The sequence below is a fragment of the Prunus avium genome, chromosome 6 (assembly GCF_965620075.1).
Source record: "Prunus avium chromosome 6, drPruAviu1.hap1.1, whole genome shotgun sequence".
NCBI classification, from domain to species: Eukaryota; Viridiplantae; Streptophyta; class Magnoliopsida; order Rosales; family Rosaceae; genus Prunus; species Prunus avium.
In genome coordinates this window covers 34252335-34270343 of record NC_142289.1, presented here as the reverse complement: position 1 = coordinate 34270343, position 18009 = coordinate 34252335, and the positions used below count along the sequence as shown (strand labels likewise).

Here is an 18009-nt window from a genome sequence, read left to right as displayed (position 1 = left end):
ATTTGCATCTTCATCAGATGGACGTTAAGACAGCCTTCCTAAATGGAGAACTAATTGAAGAAATATATATGAAGCAGCCGGATGGTTTTGCCTCAAAAGGGGAAGAGAATTTAGTGTGCAAGCTGCAGAAATCAATATATGGTCTAAAACAGGCATCAAGACAATGGTATCTCAAGTTTGATGAAGTTGTTAAGTCCCAAGGCTTCATTGACAATCCATTGGATGAATGCATCTATATGAAATTCAATGGAAAGAATTTCATCTTCATGCTGTTATATGTGGATGACATCCTTCTAGCAAGTAGCAATTTGTCCATGTTGCATGACACTAAAAGAATGCTATCAAATCATTTTGATATGAGTGATTTGGGAGAGGCAAACTACGTTCTTGGAATAGAAATCAGCAGGGACAGAGAAAGAAAAATGATTGGTTTATGTCAGAAGGCATATATTGAGAAAGTGCTTAAGAGGTTTAACATGGGAAACTGTACAGGATGTGATGTTCCTTTTTCGAAAGGTGATAAATTGAACAGTGAACAGTCTCCTAAAACTGAGCAAGAGAGAGAAGAGATGAAGGATAAGCCCTATGCATCATTGGTGGGAAGTTTGATGTATGCACAAGTCTGCACCAGACCAGATTTGGCATTCTGCATAAGTGTTCTTGGCAGATTCCAGTCTAATCCAGGCCAAGCACATTGGATTGCAGGCAAGAAAGTATTAAGGTACTTGCAGAGAACTAAAGAGTACAAATTGGTCTATAGAAAGGTTGATAACTTGCAGCTGGAAGGATATGCAGATGCAGACTTCGCAGGATGTCAGGATACTAAGAAATGCACATCAGGAGTTGTTTTTCTGTTTGCAGGAGCTGCAGTGGCTTGGAAAAGTATGAAACAGCAGTATGTATCAACCTCAACCATGCAAGCAGAATTTCTGGCAGTTTATGAAGCCACCTCAATGGCAATGTGGCTTAAGAATTTCATGTCCATGTTGAAAATTGTAGACTCAATACAGAGGCCAATTCAGTTATGGAATGACAATACTGCAGCAGTGTATTTTGCACAAGGAAATAAAAGATCAAGTGGAATGAGGCATTTGCATTTAAAGTTTTTATCTTTAAAGGAAAAGATTCGAGATGGAGAGACTGCTCTAAGTCACATTGGCACAGATTTTATGATTGCAGATCCCTTAAATAAAGGTCTGCCTAATCATGTTTTTCATAGGCATGTGGCAAGCATGGGATTGCAGTTGAGTTTCGATACCTAAAGTCAGTGGGAGTCAGTGGGAGCTAGAGTTCTTGCTGTTATGTTTCAGTTTTGATTTTGTTAACTAGTTTTATCTAGACTGTTTTGTTTTTGCAGACTTAATTGAATTACTTTTATATAATGTTCTGCATTTGCTGTTTATGAATGACAAATAGAATAAAGGCCAAACTGTAAACATGCTAGCATTCTGCTTGCAGTTTGAATCTATGAATGAGTCATTAAAGTTTGTTTAAAAGGAGACCTTGGTAGTCTTGAAGGGTGAGCAAAGAACAGTTTTGGTTTTGTCACACTTACAGTAAAACTAAACAGGTTCTTGTTTTCAATCTAGTTGGAAGCCTTATGTGTTTTGCAAATTCATATATGTGGTTATAAAAGTCTTGGATGTTATATATCCAGTGTACTTCGATAGTCCCTTGTGAATTTTCAAAATGACAGTGGCTTGATAAAAGGAACAAGAGAGTTTTGAGTACCACATGGCCATTAAGTGATGAACAATAAGTCTAAATTGATTATTTGATCAAGTGGGAGAATGTAAGAAGGTTTATTACATTAAACCTACTGAAGTGATCTTCTAATCAACTAAGGATTGCAAAGACTCATTGTTTATCAGGGACTCAAAACCTATCTCGATTAGGAAGCCTCTAAACAGTGTTTAAGAAGGATAATGAAGGCTTAAGGGTTCCTAGTTCTACAAGGATTGTAACAGATTAAACCTATAGCATGAAGGATATCTCTAAGTGTTTCTTGATGGGCAAGACACTTAGAGAGATGCATATAAATAGAAGGCTCCCTCCTAGATCCGATACACAACAAAAGCTAATCAGAAAATTCACCCATCAGAGTTATAGCTATCAAGATCGGTTTCTAAGGAGAAGAGCTTCTTTACCTTCTTTCCTTGCGCAGCCAATCTGTTTCAGCATCATCAGATCTGCTCCAGCACCATGACGGATTCAGGTTAGTGTTCTATGTGTTATAGCTCTAAAGTATTTACAGCCCACACCAGCCACCGTGGAGGATTTCATATTTCATATAATTGCCAGCTTCTATTTTCTCATATTTCTGTGGCTGCTGCTGCTAATAACATTATAAATTTATAACACAAGTTACCAGCTTGTGGGATTTTGGCGGAATTGCTAGACAAGTTTGTCATCAAAATCACAGCTGAGAATTTAAATACATACAAAAACGTTATGTCTGTTTGAGCTGGCCTAGCAAATGTAGATGATGGTGCAGTAATTGTTAAAAAAACGTACAAAAAAATAAAAATTGAGTTCCTCCCACTGTACCAAGTGATCATTCATCATCTTATCATCACATTTATTAAAACATTGATGCCTCCTCATTTTTACATAAAATTACAACACACTCACTTTATTAGATGGATCAGTTTGGTTTTTATCTGACCTCGAGTGTCTGCCTACTAGTAGATATGTATACATAAAGAGAACCATTTCCAAGTCATGCTCCTTGGAAGAGGACGCCATTCACAGTCACCCCTCCGTCGACGCAAATAGTTTGGCCAGTTATGTAAGAGGCTGCCGGGAGGCATAGAAATGCCACCAAGGCTGACACCTCTTCTGGCTCTCCAGGGCGTCCTAACGGTGTTCGAGAGTTGATGATCTTCAAAGTTTCTTCTTGGCTGAGAAACTATAGAAAACAGAAACAGATAAGACACATATTTAGTAGCTGCTAACTTCCATGTTTGTTAGGTATAAACCTAATTTTCAAAATCTGCCAAGCTCTTCAGCAAATAAGACTACATATACCAATTATGAATACATTTGAATTTTCTACCTGGTGCAAATAAATACAATCTACAATGAGCTCAGATATAAATAAATGAAACATTGTCACATCAAGATCAAGTTAAGATAAAAAAATATTAAGATAATAGCTGGTACTTTTAGGCCTAGTCGTGCAATGCCTTTTCTTTTCTTTTATACTTTTGATCCCAATTAGAGCGTGCTTAATTCGCATGTGTGAAGCGATCATGACATGGGAAAAAAAAAAACCATTAATCCTACCTACACATAAAAACAAGCACATGATCTAGATATTTTCATCTTACATGAACACGCACAAGATCTGGATATGATCATCTTACATGTTCAGCGAGGGGAGTTTTGGTGAACCAAGGTGCAACACTATTAGTCCTTATGTTATCTTTTGCCCACTCACATGCCAAGTTTTTGGCTAATTGATTCATTGCTCCTGAAAAACAAAACAGAAAAGCTTCAACATTTAAGGTCAATTCTTCAATTGCAGAACACAAAGTTTTTAGGGTTCTTTTCTAAGTCCTAAACCTTATATTATATATATGTGTGTGTGGGGAAATCAAGGCACCTTTAGTGGCAGAATATATAGATCCAACTTCCACTGAAACCACACCAGCAACAGAAGACAGAAAAACAATGTTACCGGCTCCTGAAGCTTTGAGCAAAGGATGTGCAAGTTGGCACAAGTGATAAGCAGATTCAAGATTGGTACTCATAAGAAATGTGTAATCTTCAGCTGTGTACTCCGTTGTCGGTTTTGCTATGTTAGTTCCCACATTGTTTATCTACACCACACATAAAATTTGCATGCCTTAATTAATTCAAAGCTCTGCAAATATACAGTGAAGTGACTCTAAAAAGAAAATGAGACTTTTCTTTTTCATATAAACGATTATCTAAACTACATGGAGATGGGGTTTCTCACACACACTGCATTGCCATGGGGGATTTTGATCTAGCGAAACACAATGTTCATTCGAACTAGATCATCTATTTCATCTTGTCTGCTACAAAAGCTGATACCGATTCTATTTTCACTATGACCAAAAAGCCTTAATAAAAGAACAAGAAAGCAAAACGTGATCCTTGGTACTTAGAATTGATGGTCTTATACTTACAAGGATGTTAAGTTTTCCATCAAACAATGATGAGACTTTGTTTATAAGCTCCTCTCTTTGGGTTCTTGACACCACATCACACACTGAACCAGTGACTTGAAAACCCTTCTTCCCCCATTGCCTCAAGCAGTCGTTGAGCTCAACTTCATTCCGAGCACAAGTATGAATAGTTGCACCTAGCCCTGCCAATTCTTCCACTATAGCATACCTAATTACATTAACAATTTAACATAAAGTATTAAAACTAATTGGTACCGATAATTATTTTTATTTATAAATAAAAATAAAAAGAAGAAAAACAGGGGAGAATTTGGAGAAATATAGAAAATTTTGCATGGATATTACAATTGAAAAGATTAATTAAGGGTCTAATCATAATTGAAACCATAATAAGCAATTAGTAAGGAAGAAGAAAAAGCTAAGTAAACTAACCCAATCCCTTTGGTTCCACCAGTAACAAGAGCAGTCAATCCCTGAAGAGACCATCTTTTCTCTCTGCTACTCATATTTGATTTCTCTCTCTCTCTCTGTCTCTCTCTCTCTCACACACACACACATCCATTAATAGGTTTTTATAGTATTAATTGTCCGACAAGCGGTGTACGTGGCAGCTGATGGTGCAGCAACATGTTTCTCATCGAATGGGACTCTCTCACCGAAATTAGACTGGATCTCCTCTTTTAAGTTCTCTTCTTTTGCTTAAATACTGTAGGAAATGAGAGCCAACCTACTTTTTAATTAAATAAAAAATAGAAAAGAAAGAAAGAAGAAGAAAGAAAGAAAGTAGGTCGACTCGTGATACATGTGTTCAGCAAGAAAAATTATGTCTTAAACCAATACGTTTTTAGGAGAATCTTAGTTTTCTCTTCATAAAGCAACATGGGCTAAATACATATTATTTTAATTAATGTGTACTAAAGTTGATATTGATATTGAATGATTACTTCACCTTTTTAGTTGATATTGATTGATGAGTAAAATTTGGGTTTCTGTAAACGTGCTCCAAAGATTGATATTATTTTCCTCTTGCTTTCTCTACTATTCTCTCTGTTATTTTCTTTATTTTCAATGTTTGTAGGAAAAAATGAAAATCTGCGTATGTATTTATCTTGTGTTTATGAATCTTTTCATTGTGTAAATCTGTCTATAGGCTTGAAAATACAAAGTATGGAAGGAAGTTCTCAAACTCCTACCATTAACACATCTCTCACCAACCCAAATGAAAGTCCTAGTCCTATACCTACCATTTCTACCACTGAGCCATTAGTTCAAGGGGGAACATCTACACTTCTCCCAATTCCTAAGAAGATAGTACCCATTAGGAAAGAATCGGAGGTTTGGAAGCATTTTACTAAGAACACGGTTGAATCGGGGAGTGATATAGGACCTAGAGCTTCTTACAATTATTGCCATCAATCTTATGCATGTGATACGATAAGAAATGGCACATCTACATTGTTGCAACGTTTGAAAGTTCAATGCACGGGGAGTTCTCCATTGAAAGAGGACAACAAACAAAATATGTTCTTTCATTTGATAAGGGAGGCTTAGTTTCACACATACATATAGCAAAGAGAGAAATAGACTTGCTTGTATGAAGATGATAATAATTGATGAGCTTCCTTTTAGGCATGTGGAAGCCTTTGGCTTAAGTTCCAATCTTGTATACCATTCTAGGATCAAACATTTAGATATTGACTTTCATTTTGTAAGAGAAAGAGTACATAAAAAGGACTTTGATTATGCAGTATATTCCTACTGAAGAACAAGTGGCAGACATCTTTACAAAGGGATTGCATGGTCCTATGTTTCTGATACATTGTAGAAATTTAAAACTTAGAAGCCTAGCTGGGTTTGAGGAGGAATGATGACTGTATTGTCCAGGTCAGCTCAAGGTTGTTAGAATAGCACATGGAGGTCACGTGTTCTTGTTAGTATTGTTATAGAATTTGTTAGTATGTTAAGATGAGTTTACTTAATCTCTAAGATTGTTATTATTAGGTATATAAGCTGAGCTTTACATTGTAATCTGATAAGTCCATAAATTTACACATTTATGTACTCTTTGTACTTAGTTTTTTAAGGAGAATTTGATTTTAAAATGACTTATTACTTTATTTACTCAATTTTCAGCTTTCCAGAGAAAGTAATTTGTTTTCAACAAAAATACGACTTTTTGGTGGAGTTTTAGTACAAGAACAGTTGGAGATGAAAGCTAAGATCTTGAAGATGATTGTGGAATTTTTCTAGAATTTTCGAAGCAGCCAATGAAAGCAGTCTTTGAAGTTAATTAGTCAGCATAAGGTGCAATCCCGTCAAAACTGTGCTGTTGTGGAAGAATGATTAATTGAAGACTTTCCTGATTTTTCCTCAAGGCGTGCGATATATGGCTGGAAAGATAAGACAAAGATCTACAATTTACATATTTTTCCCGAATTTTCTTGGAGGAGTAACAACCCCAAACGTGCGTGCAAAGTAACTAATGTGTTATGCCAGTCCAAGTAGGAAGAGGAGTTAATTACTTACCCATTTTGGATTTATGTTTTAATTAGGTTTTTCTTTATTTTTGGGCTGCTATAAAAGCCCAGCTATGGTAGGAATAGACACGTGGTGTTTTATTTAAGCATGAGAAACAACTCCTTTGGGGTCACGCAAAGACTAGGAGAAATTGGAGACGCATGAAGAGTACTGCAATTGGCTAAGTTTTATTGTTTCTTCCTTATGTTTTTGTTTTTGTCGAATTCTATGATTATGTGTAACTAATTTTCTTTTGCTAGGGCATGATGTAGCCCTAGTATGATAATCTTGTTTTCTTAATGATTGTTGTTTGATGTTGGATTTTTAATCACTGTGCTTAATAACTTGGTTGATTATCTTGATACTTGATCACCATCTAGACTTTTAATTGAGTTAATCAGATGCAAATTAGAGTAAATACCATACTTAATTTGAGGCTTTCTTCTTGTGATTAGGATTTGTAATTTGTCTAGGGTAAATACCATACTCCTAGGGTTTACCTGCTTGTTGGAGGTTTTTATTGATGTTAATGAGTTTCTATGTGTTGATATTTGACCTAAATACCATTGGCAAATTGCATGTAGATATACGAGTTAGCCTAAATACCATAGGTAATTCATGAAAAAGGAAAATTAAGCGGCGACATCAAATGGTTAGTTAATAGGTAGGTGAATAAGAGGCTAGATCGGATTAGTAGTAGTGAATTCATTGTCCTAATACTTTTATCAATTTGAATTTCTCATCCTTGTGTTCCGTAACTTTCTACTTGTTTTGTCTTTTAATTTCGTTGTTAATTAAATCACTCTTTTAAAAACCCCTTTTGTGTTTACGTGAGTATGCTACGTGTTTAATTTCTTGTTTATATAATTAGAGTAGTTAAAGTATTTTGTGAAGTAAATTAGGTTAGACTAGTTGGAAGTTGAACTCAATCCTAGTGGGAATGACCTTATATTTGTCATACTAAATTACGATTGACCTTGTGCACTTGCAAGTATAATTTGTGTTTAGACTAATCTTTATAATCTCCATTTTCCAGATTGTCTAAAATTCACAACATAATCGATTCATTAAGCAAAATCAATACAAAATTTTCTGAGTTTTCTCTACTTTCTTCTTCAATCTTCTCTATTGTTATCAGCTCTTAGGTGAGTGTTTATCTCTTTAAGAGATAGGCCCTCACCTAAAGGCCATATATAAGGCCCTCACTATAGAATGACTCTCGTATACTCCCTAAACATTATATTGTATGCTTCCAGGTGGCAAAGATCTAGGGCTGAGACGGTGCCAGTTGGATCTTACAGGAAGATTTCTATTTTCTCATATTTCTGTGGCTGCTGCTGCTAATAACATTATAAATTTATAACATAAGTTACCAGCTTGTGGGATTTTGGCGGACTTGCTCATAAATCAAAGGCTTACCAAGGTTTTGGCTGTCAATTGGCAATAAAATAACACTAATTAAGGTCGGCCAAAGAACCCCACCACTATTAAACAAACAAACGTTAGACTGGAAATGTTGGAATAAATCAAACATTAAGGTGATGATATTTTAGACAAGTTTGTCACCAAAATCACAGCTGAGAATTTAAATACATATTTGAAACATAAATAAATAAATATATATGTGCCATTGTGCATGCAGCTCTATAGATTGGTACCAAATATATCAACATGAAAACTTCTGCCATTTGGTGAGCTTAATTTATCTAACTACACACTTCCATAAGTATTTTTTTTTTATATATATAGTTTGTACATCATGTAGATATAATATGGCCATGGATATTCTATATGACTGTGGCAAACCTGCATGTTAAGGAGAGGATGATTTGATAAACCATTCTAAGTTTCTAATGTTAACGAGACGAATATCACTAGACCAAAAGATATTAGTAAAATATTTGTTAGTATAATTTTCACGTCACGACTGTCATGGCTAATATATTACACACACAGGGGAGGGATTATTTGGTCCGTGAGTTAACTCCAAAACCCCTTGTCCTCTTAATAATCTCAAAGAGCAAGAGCAAGAGCATATATAATTCGAACTATCAACTATTAATCACCCCCCAAAAACAATGGAACTAATAGAAAATCACTTCAACTTCCTGCCTTTATGTAACAAAGAAACAGACTGAAGTCATCATATCAAGCTGAAACAAATCATCTTCTGTGAATTATTTATCAATATGTGTCGTCTCGGTTGTCTAACAGTTGTTATCACTTCACCCCAAAAATAGAAAGAAGAAAAAAAAATGTGAAAAAAGAAAAATACACTAGATTCTGTAGTAGTACCAATGCTTTTTTATTTTTATTTTGTAATATGTGATTTAGATTCTGTATATATAGTGTACATATGTGATTAATTCCACCAAGAAACACCAAAAAGAAAAACAAGTTGGAAATAAATATAAAAGAAAAGATACAAAATAATTTTGTTCTTTAGTTTGTTTCACGTATCCAAACATATATCATCCCACCATAATGCACCAAAAACCAAAACAAGTAATAAATATAAAATATTAAGACAAATATATATATATATATATATATATATATAATTAAAGAGTAACCAGTCTAGTTTAACATGACTAAGTTTTGTAATTATTTTGTCCTTTGGTACAATTTAAATGGCATATATATCATACTAGCTATCAAAACATAATTAAATTGTTTAGAGAGCAAGCTGGGTAATTAACAGGTCACTAATATCTAGAATGCAGGCCTTCCTTCTCTCCCAAAATAAATATAATTCTTCACTACCAGCCAGTTGACCCATCTCTCCCTCTCTCTCTCTCTCTCTCTCTCTCTCTCTCTCTCTCTCTCTCTCTCTCTCTCTCTCTCTCTCTCTCTCTCTCTCTCTCCCTCTCCCTATCGCTCTCTCTCTCTCTCTCTCTCTCAGAAATGGAGTCTGATCAGGCAATTCAAGAAAACTCAGAGCAGGTCTCGGATGATAAGCAAGGTGCAAGCCAAGCAGCAAAGTCATATGAGTGCACTTTTTGTAAAAGAGGGTTTTCTAATGCGCAAGCTTTAGGAGGGCACATGAACATTCACCGAAAAGACAAAGCCAAGCTCAAGCAAGTCTCCTCATCGAATACTATTGAAACTAAACAACACCAACAACAACAACAAAGACTTTTGGACATCCCAAAGATGTCCTCCTCGTATTCTTCTCCAATACTTCCTACCATCAATTCTTCAGAACACAATAGGCTTAAGCCTAGTCATGATGCTGAAAGAAACACATCGCCATGGCCTTGGTTTCTCAACAAAGAAGGTGATGCCACTTTGAGGCATGATATTGATCCAAACCATCTTGCCCAAGTCCAACAACAACTCCCACTATTTTCTCAAGCACCATCACAGGCCAGAGTTCACGAAAATCCGGGTTTACGACAAGCTCATGGGGATCAGGGTTTGCAGCCATCGGGTTCGGAGTTAGACCTTGAGCTTAGGCTAGGGCCTGAGCGTCAAGATTCATCATCAAAGGCAAACACTACAAGAAAGTTCTTTTGAATTTAATTTTACTCTATTTCAATCCCGGTATCGCTAATTTCTCTCATTTTTATATATATACATTTTAATTATATTTATTATTTATGTTGTAGATTCTTAATTGATTTATCGGTATTGTGCATAGAATTTTTCGTGTGAAATCATATAATTAACCTTTTGGTGTTGGGAAAGGTCCAGTTATTAGTTGTTCATATCTTCTAATAAAAGAAATCTGATTTTTTGCCAGATTTCATATCTTGTCTTAAGTTGAACCACATGTATACCTTGACTGATTTATTATAAATTTGGCCTTAACAATCCATCCAGGAAACTGAAACTAGTGATAAGTGAAGGGAAACTCGATCCGTTTCAGTGATTGATTTCAATTATAAATACATTGAATCAGTATGCACGGAAATGAGGATATATGAGAAATTGAAACACTGTGGCTTTGCTGTGTCGATAGAATTAGGGTTTAGTTGCTGAAGACGTTTGACATAAACCCTAGATGCACGTGAAGCCATGGCTTGTAATGATTGCCTCACAAATATATTCTACCTTCTTACTTCAGAAGTCTAGTCTCTGCTGCCCAAATGGGAGTGAGGATATATATATATAATTAAGCAAAAACGATGCCGATTTTACTGAAAGATTGAGTTGGTGCATTTAGGTGTTAAAAAAAATTACATCCAGATGCTTAATGTAGTCAATTAATTAGTATATATAAGCTTTTCCCGTTTGCTTTCTTATTGCACTGCTTATATCAGTACTGCATCTGCATGCGTTGTGCAAAAAAGTGTTGATAGTGATTATATGTGTCTAATTAAAATACTTAACATCATATTTCTGCAAACCCTTTTTTCTCTCTTTCCTAATTACTTATCGATGTTAATTCTTGACGATTAATTATGTGAATCGGGAAGCTAATTAGCAATTAGTTGCATGATTTATGCAGTGGATGAATTGTCCAGTAGAATAGGAATGTTACTACAAGTAAAGATCTTTTGAATTCGTTTGGTATTTTATTTAACTTTTACAAGGGACTGCAACTCTGTTTTCTCCTTTCTTTTTCTTTTCATGTCTTTACAGAAGCAAAGGCACAAGCATTATTTCACTAGCTACAATGTTCCATTGAACCTGAAAGGGAGTTTATTTTTTGTTTTTCTCAAACACTGAAAAGATCTATACTATACATAATGAGTTGCTTCTTCAATGTTTTTGTATAGTACATTGAATTGGCTCATCAGCCTATAGACTCCTAGTTCCCATGCATGTTAGGCGATTGTCGCGAGCATTCATGTTCTATTTCTTTAGTGTTATAAATGATTTAATGAGTTCATGTAATTCAGTTATATATCACTTGAAAGGAATATGTCAATAAATCCTATCCTATATATTCTTTTTCAATTTTTCTTTTCTTGCTCAACTCTTCCACAAAGGACCACTAGTATAGTGATTTGGAGCAAATGCGCCCCCCAAGAAAGATCTTGGGTTCGAGTCCTAGCATATGTGTAGTGTTTGTGAGTTTAATATATGTTATCGCCCCTCTCATAAGAAAGATCCTAAAAAAAAGAAAGAAAAAAAACAGCTATCATTCCTGGTATAGCTAGTTAACTATTGTTTTAATAGGACTTAAATATATATATATATATATATATATATATGATAACATTTATTCCCAAAAATGTACATGTACATGGTTTGTATCTAAAATATATAAATTAAAAAAAAGTGAAATCAAATATGAACAATTATATCTAAAGTTAATATTTATTTTGGATATCTCCGGCATTACCCTATTCTTTTTCTCTGAGATGCATGCACCACAAGGTTTTTATATTTCTTTGCTCTTTCCCCGAACAACTTAAGGTGTGTCAGCTTGGTGTGTCACCTCAACTAATAATTCCGTTAATGTCTAAGATTATGAGCTGATAATAGAAGGCAAGAGTCAAAAACTGTGCAGCAATGCCAGCATATAGCAAAAGTAATCTAACTTAGAGATAATATATCAACAACAAATTCTCCAATAAGTGACAAATTAGATATATTGACACATGGAGAGGTAATAATTATGAAAATCTATCAAAAACGAATATTCAAACATTGGAGAATTCTCCAATAAGTATCAAGTTAAGGATTGGTTACATGTTTCTAATCTCGGCAGTTGGATTTCATTCATTAGGTTTGTTTGTAGATTTAATATGTAACATACATATTATCCAATGGTCGAAATTAGAAATATGTAACCAATCCTTAAAATAAAATAATTATTAAAGAATCTTCTATGCATCTCATACTAGCTAGCAGAGCACTTGCCAAATCTTAGCCCTCATTTGAACAAAAACAAAGAAAATATAATGTTGTATTTTATTTTTCATTACGATTACACCATGCACTGTTTTCAAATTTCATGCAAGCCCTAAACCAGAGGCAGCCCATGGGGTGTGCGAGCTGTGCGACCGCACAGGGCCCCAAAAATTTAAGGGCCCCAAATTTTTCCGAGTCAACGCATTCAATTAATTAAAACATGAAAATAAAAATGAAATATTAAATATCACCCCACAACGCCACATGCAAGCCCCCAAAACCAAAACCAAAACCAAAACCAATATTGAATTGAATATTAATCATCAACAACTTCCACGACTTAGAGAGTAGAGGCCCTAATTTAATTCGTTTTCCTATTCCCAATTCTCACGCTGCAACTCTTCTTTTTATTTATTTATTATGGTTTGAAACCTGTGTTTTCCTCCTCCCAACTCTCGCGCTGCAAAACCATTATAATATTCTTTTCTCTTTCAGTGAGTCTCTCTCACTCTCCTCTATCAAAATAAATCCATTTCTCTTCAGTACCAGTGTACCACCCTCTTCCATCAAATTTTGGATTGTAAAAACCCAAGCTTTAACATTCCCCAAAATCACAGTTCTTTTCTCCCTCCCTCATTCACATGAGAATTCACCGAGCATTGAAATTGGAAAATCAATTTATCAGCTCTGTGATTTGGAAGAGTGACTAAAGAAATTTTTCTGGGAAGCTCTTTCCGAAGGTATTCCTCCCGTGTCAAAAAATTTTGTTTCTATATGGATTTTTTTTCCCTACTTGTATATGTAGGGCCTCGACATCCATATTTGCACAGGGCCTCCGAAATCAATGGACCGGCTCTGCCCTAAACGATCACCTATGTGAGCCTGAGAGAGAAAAAGTGCACGGTTATCGAGACTAAGAAAGAAAAAATTTCCATCTAAGGCAAAGGGCATCCTATTATATATTCTAGAGTTAAAACATGATGAGGTAATGGTTGAGAAATAGACAAATACTCAAGATAATTAATTAATTATAACTAAATAATTAGTTTTAAAAATGTTCAGTTCAGCTTTAGAAGAGTTCGAAGAGTAAGAAGAAGTAAAAACGACAACAATAAAAACAAATCATTTGAATGGTAACTTGGTAAGGATCCAAATTTTGGAGAGATGAAGTCAGCTGAATGCGATAACCCACTTGACAATCAAATTAACCAATGAGGTCACTTTTTTTTGGTAATATCTCTACGAATTCATAGTAAAAACCAAAAATCCCTTGGAACCTAAGCTTCAATGTCATGACTTATCTTTTGAAATTTCATTAGAGATGCGTGATACTAGAGGCACTAACATAATATTCCAACTGATGTGGTCGTGTTTCATTTGTTTCTGTTTGGCTCACTTTAAAACCTTATTTGGTGACTCTAGTATTATTATTTCTCGATTGATGTAGCGATCAGAGATAATTAAGGATTAATAACTGGGTGTGCTTGAGCCAATAGAACCTCTCTATATATGTCATTGCCGCGTTGATCAATATGTACACAATAAATATTGCCAAAGACTGCATACGTTGGGGTGTGTGTGTGTGTCAACCAACTTAAGACACAAAATTTAGCAAATCAATGATTAATTTGCTAAATTTTCACAACCAGGGCAATTTGTCGTTTGCTAATTGTCTCTCATAGTTGTCCTCATCGTTGCTGTTGTTATCTTTCTCTTTCAAGTTGACCCAGGAAAAGCTTTAAAATACTTGTTTAAGTGTCGAATTAATTAATACAAATTAAAAGCTTGGTTAGCAATAAGCTACACTTTCTTGTTCGCATAAGGAAGGGACAATAGAATACTAAAATCACTCTCTTTTTTAAGACACTGCTAGGCAAGTACAAGATTATTTATTCCTTGGAAGTTACCTACATGGCGATGAAGACAACATATAAAACAAGCACCATTTCGATCGTGACATAACATTTTTGCAAATCTTGGCTAATAAAACCTTTTTTATCGAGTTCATTTGGCACCCAGCAACAGAAGACCGGAAACTGTGATCATAATATACGTCACCGTGACGTAAATTTAGTTCATTCTGCAATTAGTTTATTCATACTGTGTTTTTGCATGCATTAAGCAGGGGTTGATTTGAGTATTAACAAGAATATGAAAGAGATTAATTCCTTATTCGTTGAGAAAAGACTTAACCAGTATAGATATTACTTGCTGGAACTCATATATAAAACCATCTTTCAAATTTCAATAACAACAAAGACATATAAATACTACTAAACCCTGGTACTTGGCCAGTTTTCGCCTCAGTCATCGTCGACATACACAGTTTCTTGCGTAAACAAGCCACCAAACACCTTCCTCACTTCCTTGTTCGCATCCGTTTGATTGACCTTAGGCTTTGGCTGCTCCTTCGGTTTCAAAGAAGCCAGTTTTGGAGTTGTAATTTGCTTGGCAACCGCTTTCTGCCGAGGTAAAGTCCGAGCCTTTGCCTGTCCTCGGACAGTGGCAATCTGCACTTTTGTTGTCTCTGCAGACTTTTGAACTGTGTCTGCAAGTTGTGAGCTAAACTTGTCCCAGGACAGCCCTGAGCCAATATCTTTTGCCTTGTTGAAGAGGCTGTCTATTGTGCCCCCTGCAGCTTCAGCCTTCACTTGAGCATCCTCAGCTAAAGTAGTTGCTCGAGCTTCTTGCTCAGTCAGCTTTTTTACCTCTTCTTCAAGTTTCTTCGTTGCTTCAGCCGCCTGGCGAGCTCTCTCAGCAGCTATTATTGCCTCTTCCTCTGCTTTTGCCTTTGCAATTGATTCTGCATAAGCTTTCCTTCTTCCATCCTCAGGGATCGCACTAAAGGCAATAAAAAACACACACAAAGTCAGACAATTTTCCATCAAAAGCAGATCATTCTTGCCCAACTTATGAATTTGATTTAGTTACCATCACAACTTGATGAAATTCACCATTAGTCTTCAAGAAACATGAGAAATATATAGAGACTAATGGAGAAAATAGCAAATAAACCAGATTCAAAGTTAATGAAAACAGAACATATGTGTAAATCAAATTGCATTGTACAATAAAGACTTGGATATTTCTCTTTCAATTCGATAATGGCAAAAACTTGTTCTCCAAGGTACCTGAAAAGCTGATCCACAGGCTTGGAGGGTGCTGATGGATCAGTATATACTTCCACAACCTTTCCCAGCATCAGAAATAAATATTTAATCAATTAGATAAGTAACCAATTAATGTATATATATGACTTTGTACATACCCATAAAACAAAATATAGAAAACCACAAAGAGTAATGTTCTTTGATCACATCTCTCGTAAGGCTGAAACCTGCTGAAATAGATTCATTTCAATTGGATTTCGTCTCTATGAGAGATGTAGTCAACAATGTGATTCGAAAATGTGCTACAAAAGTACCGAACCAAATTTACTTTCAAGTAGAAAAGGTACCTTATTTTCCGCCACAGAAGTGTTTAAGAAAACATCGGCCACCAGGTTTGCAATCTGAGCCTTGGCTACCTAGTTCGCGCAATGTTCAATTTTATCAGGAAAGGTAATGTCAACACAAAAGAAAATAAAAAATAAAATGAAAACATTTCACTATTATTGCATACATTACATTACTTTGTAGTCGGTTGCACCTCCGCTTCCTTCAGCTGAAACGACAACGTTGTATGAACTCTCAGGCGAAAAATCTTCAGTCAAACTTGTTTTTATAAACGTGTAGCTGACACCCGTTTGGATGACTCTTTGCAAAAATTCAGCCACCGTCAACGGCTGAGATCCCGAGAAGAAGGTGTTAAAGAATGAAGAGATGCCATCTAGTACATTGTAAGTTGATACACCCGATGTGTTCCTGTCGTAGATTATTGCCACATGGCCAACGCCGGCCAGTTGGGCAGCTTGTATTACTTGTAAGGCGTCCGATGGGGTGACTTCGGTCGTTGGACCATTCTCGGCGGGGCCGATTGTGACGACAACTTTGCTGGCGTTTCCGATGGCTTTGGCAATGGTCTCGACATCTTGGAAGACGGATTCAACCGCGTTGAGGCGTTTTGATTCTTCGTTTGATATGATCTACGGTGTTGATGGAAGTTGGGGCAAAAATGTTAGGACCAATGCTATCAAATGTTCAGGGCATAGTTTATCCATTTCACATAACAATTTTTTGCAACGTAAATTCAACAAGGCTTCCGTCCTTTGTTAAATGATAGATTTTTGCATTGACAACATGTCGATACACTATTGACAAAATATTGACAACCAAATACAAATTGATCAAAACGCAACTCTATACATTCATTTAAACCCCTTTTAACTTTTTCGACAATAAGTATTCTACCACTAAAGCTATAAACAGAAGGAAGCATATCTTTTGCTCGACTACTAGTTCCATAGCCAAAGGGCCCATTCTAAAGTTTGGTAGGAAATTGTGTAATTCACATTGTTCATTCGATTGGCTTGAGAAAGCTAACCTTGTATTTAGAAGCAACACGAGCCAACTCTTGGGCAGCACCAAGTTCAGGCACGCCAGCCCTCACACTGAAACCTTCACGCAAAAGAGTCTGTGCAATGCGAACCCCAGCCTGGCCCGTTGCGCCAGCAACAAACACAGTTCTAGGGTCCTTGGTTCTGGGGTTCCCAAATGACAGGCCTAAAGAAGGCCGACTCACAACAGGGATCAAAGATTTCACATCCGGAATTTTGCCGAAATCAAACCGGAAAGAGCTGGAATTGGTGGAGTCATCGGCTTGGCCTTCGTCCGACGACGAACCATCGGCCCCGGACTTGCCAAACCGAAATGCCGATAAGGGGTCAGCCCTCTTGGCCAAGACAGAGAGCCTTGGGTTCTTGAGGGTGGTGGTTGCTCTTGAATTGGGTGTGGAGGTTAGAAGAAATGAATTGGAAGTGAGAGTGGCAGCCATCGATGCAAAGAGTGGCTTCTCTTCCCTCACAATTCAGTTTTTTTGCATACCCATGGCTAATTTCTTGTCTTGAACAGCAGAATTGCATTTGGTCCGAAATATTATCTGGATGGGGAGTGTATGGGAGCAGGCAAATAAAATGGTGCCACGTGGCATGCTCTATCTACTAGAGGAAAATCGGACACCAGGAAAGGAGTTTATCCACTTAATGCTTGATGCCACCACAGAAATAATGCGATAGGCATGGACCCACCGACATATAACGTGGTCATAATTATCCAATGTCAATGTCAATAATTTTGTCATTTTCATTGAAGCACCGCGGGAAGCATGTTGATGTGTAATGGTAAAAGTTAAAAGAACCTCAAACTTAAAAGTAAATAGTGAACTCAATATTCACCGGCAAGCCTCAAAGGGCACAACGATGGTAAAATCAACAAAGTTAGACAAACACTCCAAGCTAACAAGAATAACCAAGGTATTACCATTACCGTATTGGTAATAACTATTAACAACACACAGATTCAAATTGGCAATATTACCATTCAAACAGATAAATATTAACTCAACCAGATGGGGAACATGGAATGACCTGAAATGCCAC

General features: G+C 36.1%; 3 protein-coding genes across 4 annotated transcripts; 1 reads left to right on the top strand and 2 right to left on the bottom strand.

Moving 5' to 3' along the window:
* Positions 1-2542: 2542 nt before the first annotated feature.
* LOC110757072 (tropinone reductase homolog At2g29290-like) lies at positions 2543-4744 on the bottom strand. Of its 2 annotated transcripts, none has more exons than XM_021958600.2 (5): positions 4587-4744; positions 4155-4362; positions 3605-3821; positions 3366-3472; positions 2543-2908 (listed from the first exon to the last, which is right to left on the bottom strand). In XM_021958600.2, the coding sequence occupies exons 1-5, from the start codon at positions 4658-4660 to the stop codon at positions 2720-2722; spliced, it is 795 nt and encodes a 264-aa protein (XP_021814292.1). In that variant the 5' UTR covers positions 4661-4744; the 3' UTR covers positions 2543-2719. The 2 variants fall into 2 exon arrangements, with proteins under 2 accessions (XP_021814292.1, XP_021814293.1); XM_021958601.2 differs by having other exon boundaries at positions 3680-3821.
* Positions 4745-9455: 4711 nt separating this feature from the next.
* LOC110757062 (uncharacterized) lies at positions 9456-10199 on the top strand. The gene has a single exon (XM_021958585.2). The coding sequence runs from the start codon at positions 9576-9578 to the stop codon at positions 10185-10187; it is 612 nt and encodes a 203-aa protein (XP_021814277.1). The 5' UTR covers positions 9456-9575; the 3' UTR covers positions 10188-10199.
* Positions 10200-14625: 4426 nt separating this feature from the next.
* PTAC16 (plastid transcriptionally active 16) lies at positions 14626-17643 on the bottom strand. The gene is made up of 5 exons (XM_021958611.2): positions 16956-17643; positions 16105-16557; positions 15931-15999; positions 15605-15663; positions 14626-15314 (listed from the first exon to the last, which is right to left on the bottom strand). Exons 1-5 carry the CDS (start codon positions 17403-17405, stop codon positions 14777-14779), a joined length of 1569 nt encoding a protein of 522 aa, XP_021814303.1. The 5' UTR covers positions 17406-17643; the 3' UTR covers positions 14626-14776.
* Between the last annotated feature and the right edge of the window lie 366 nt (positions 17644-18009).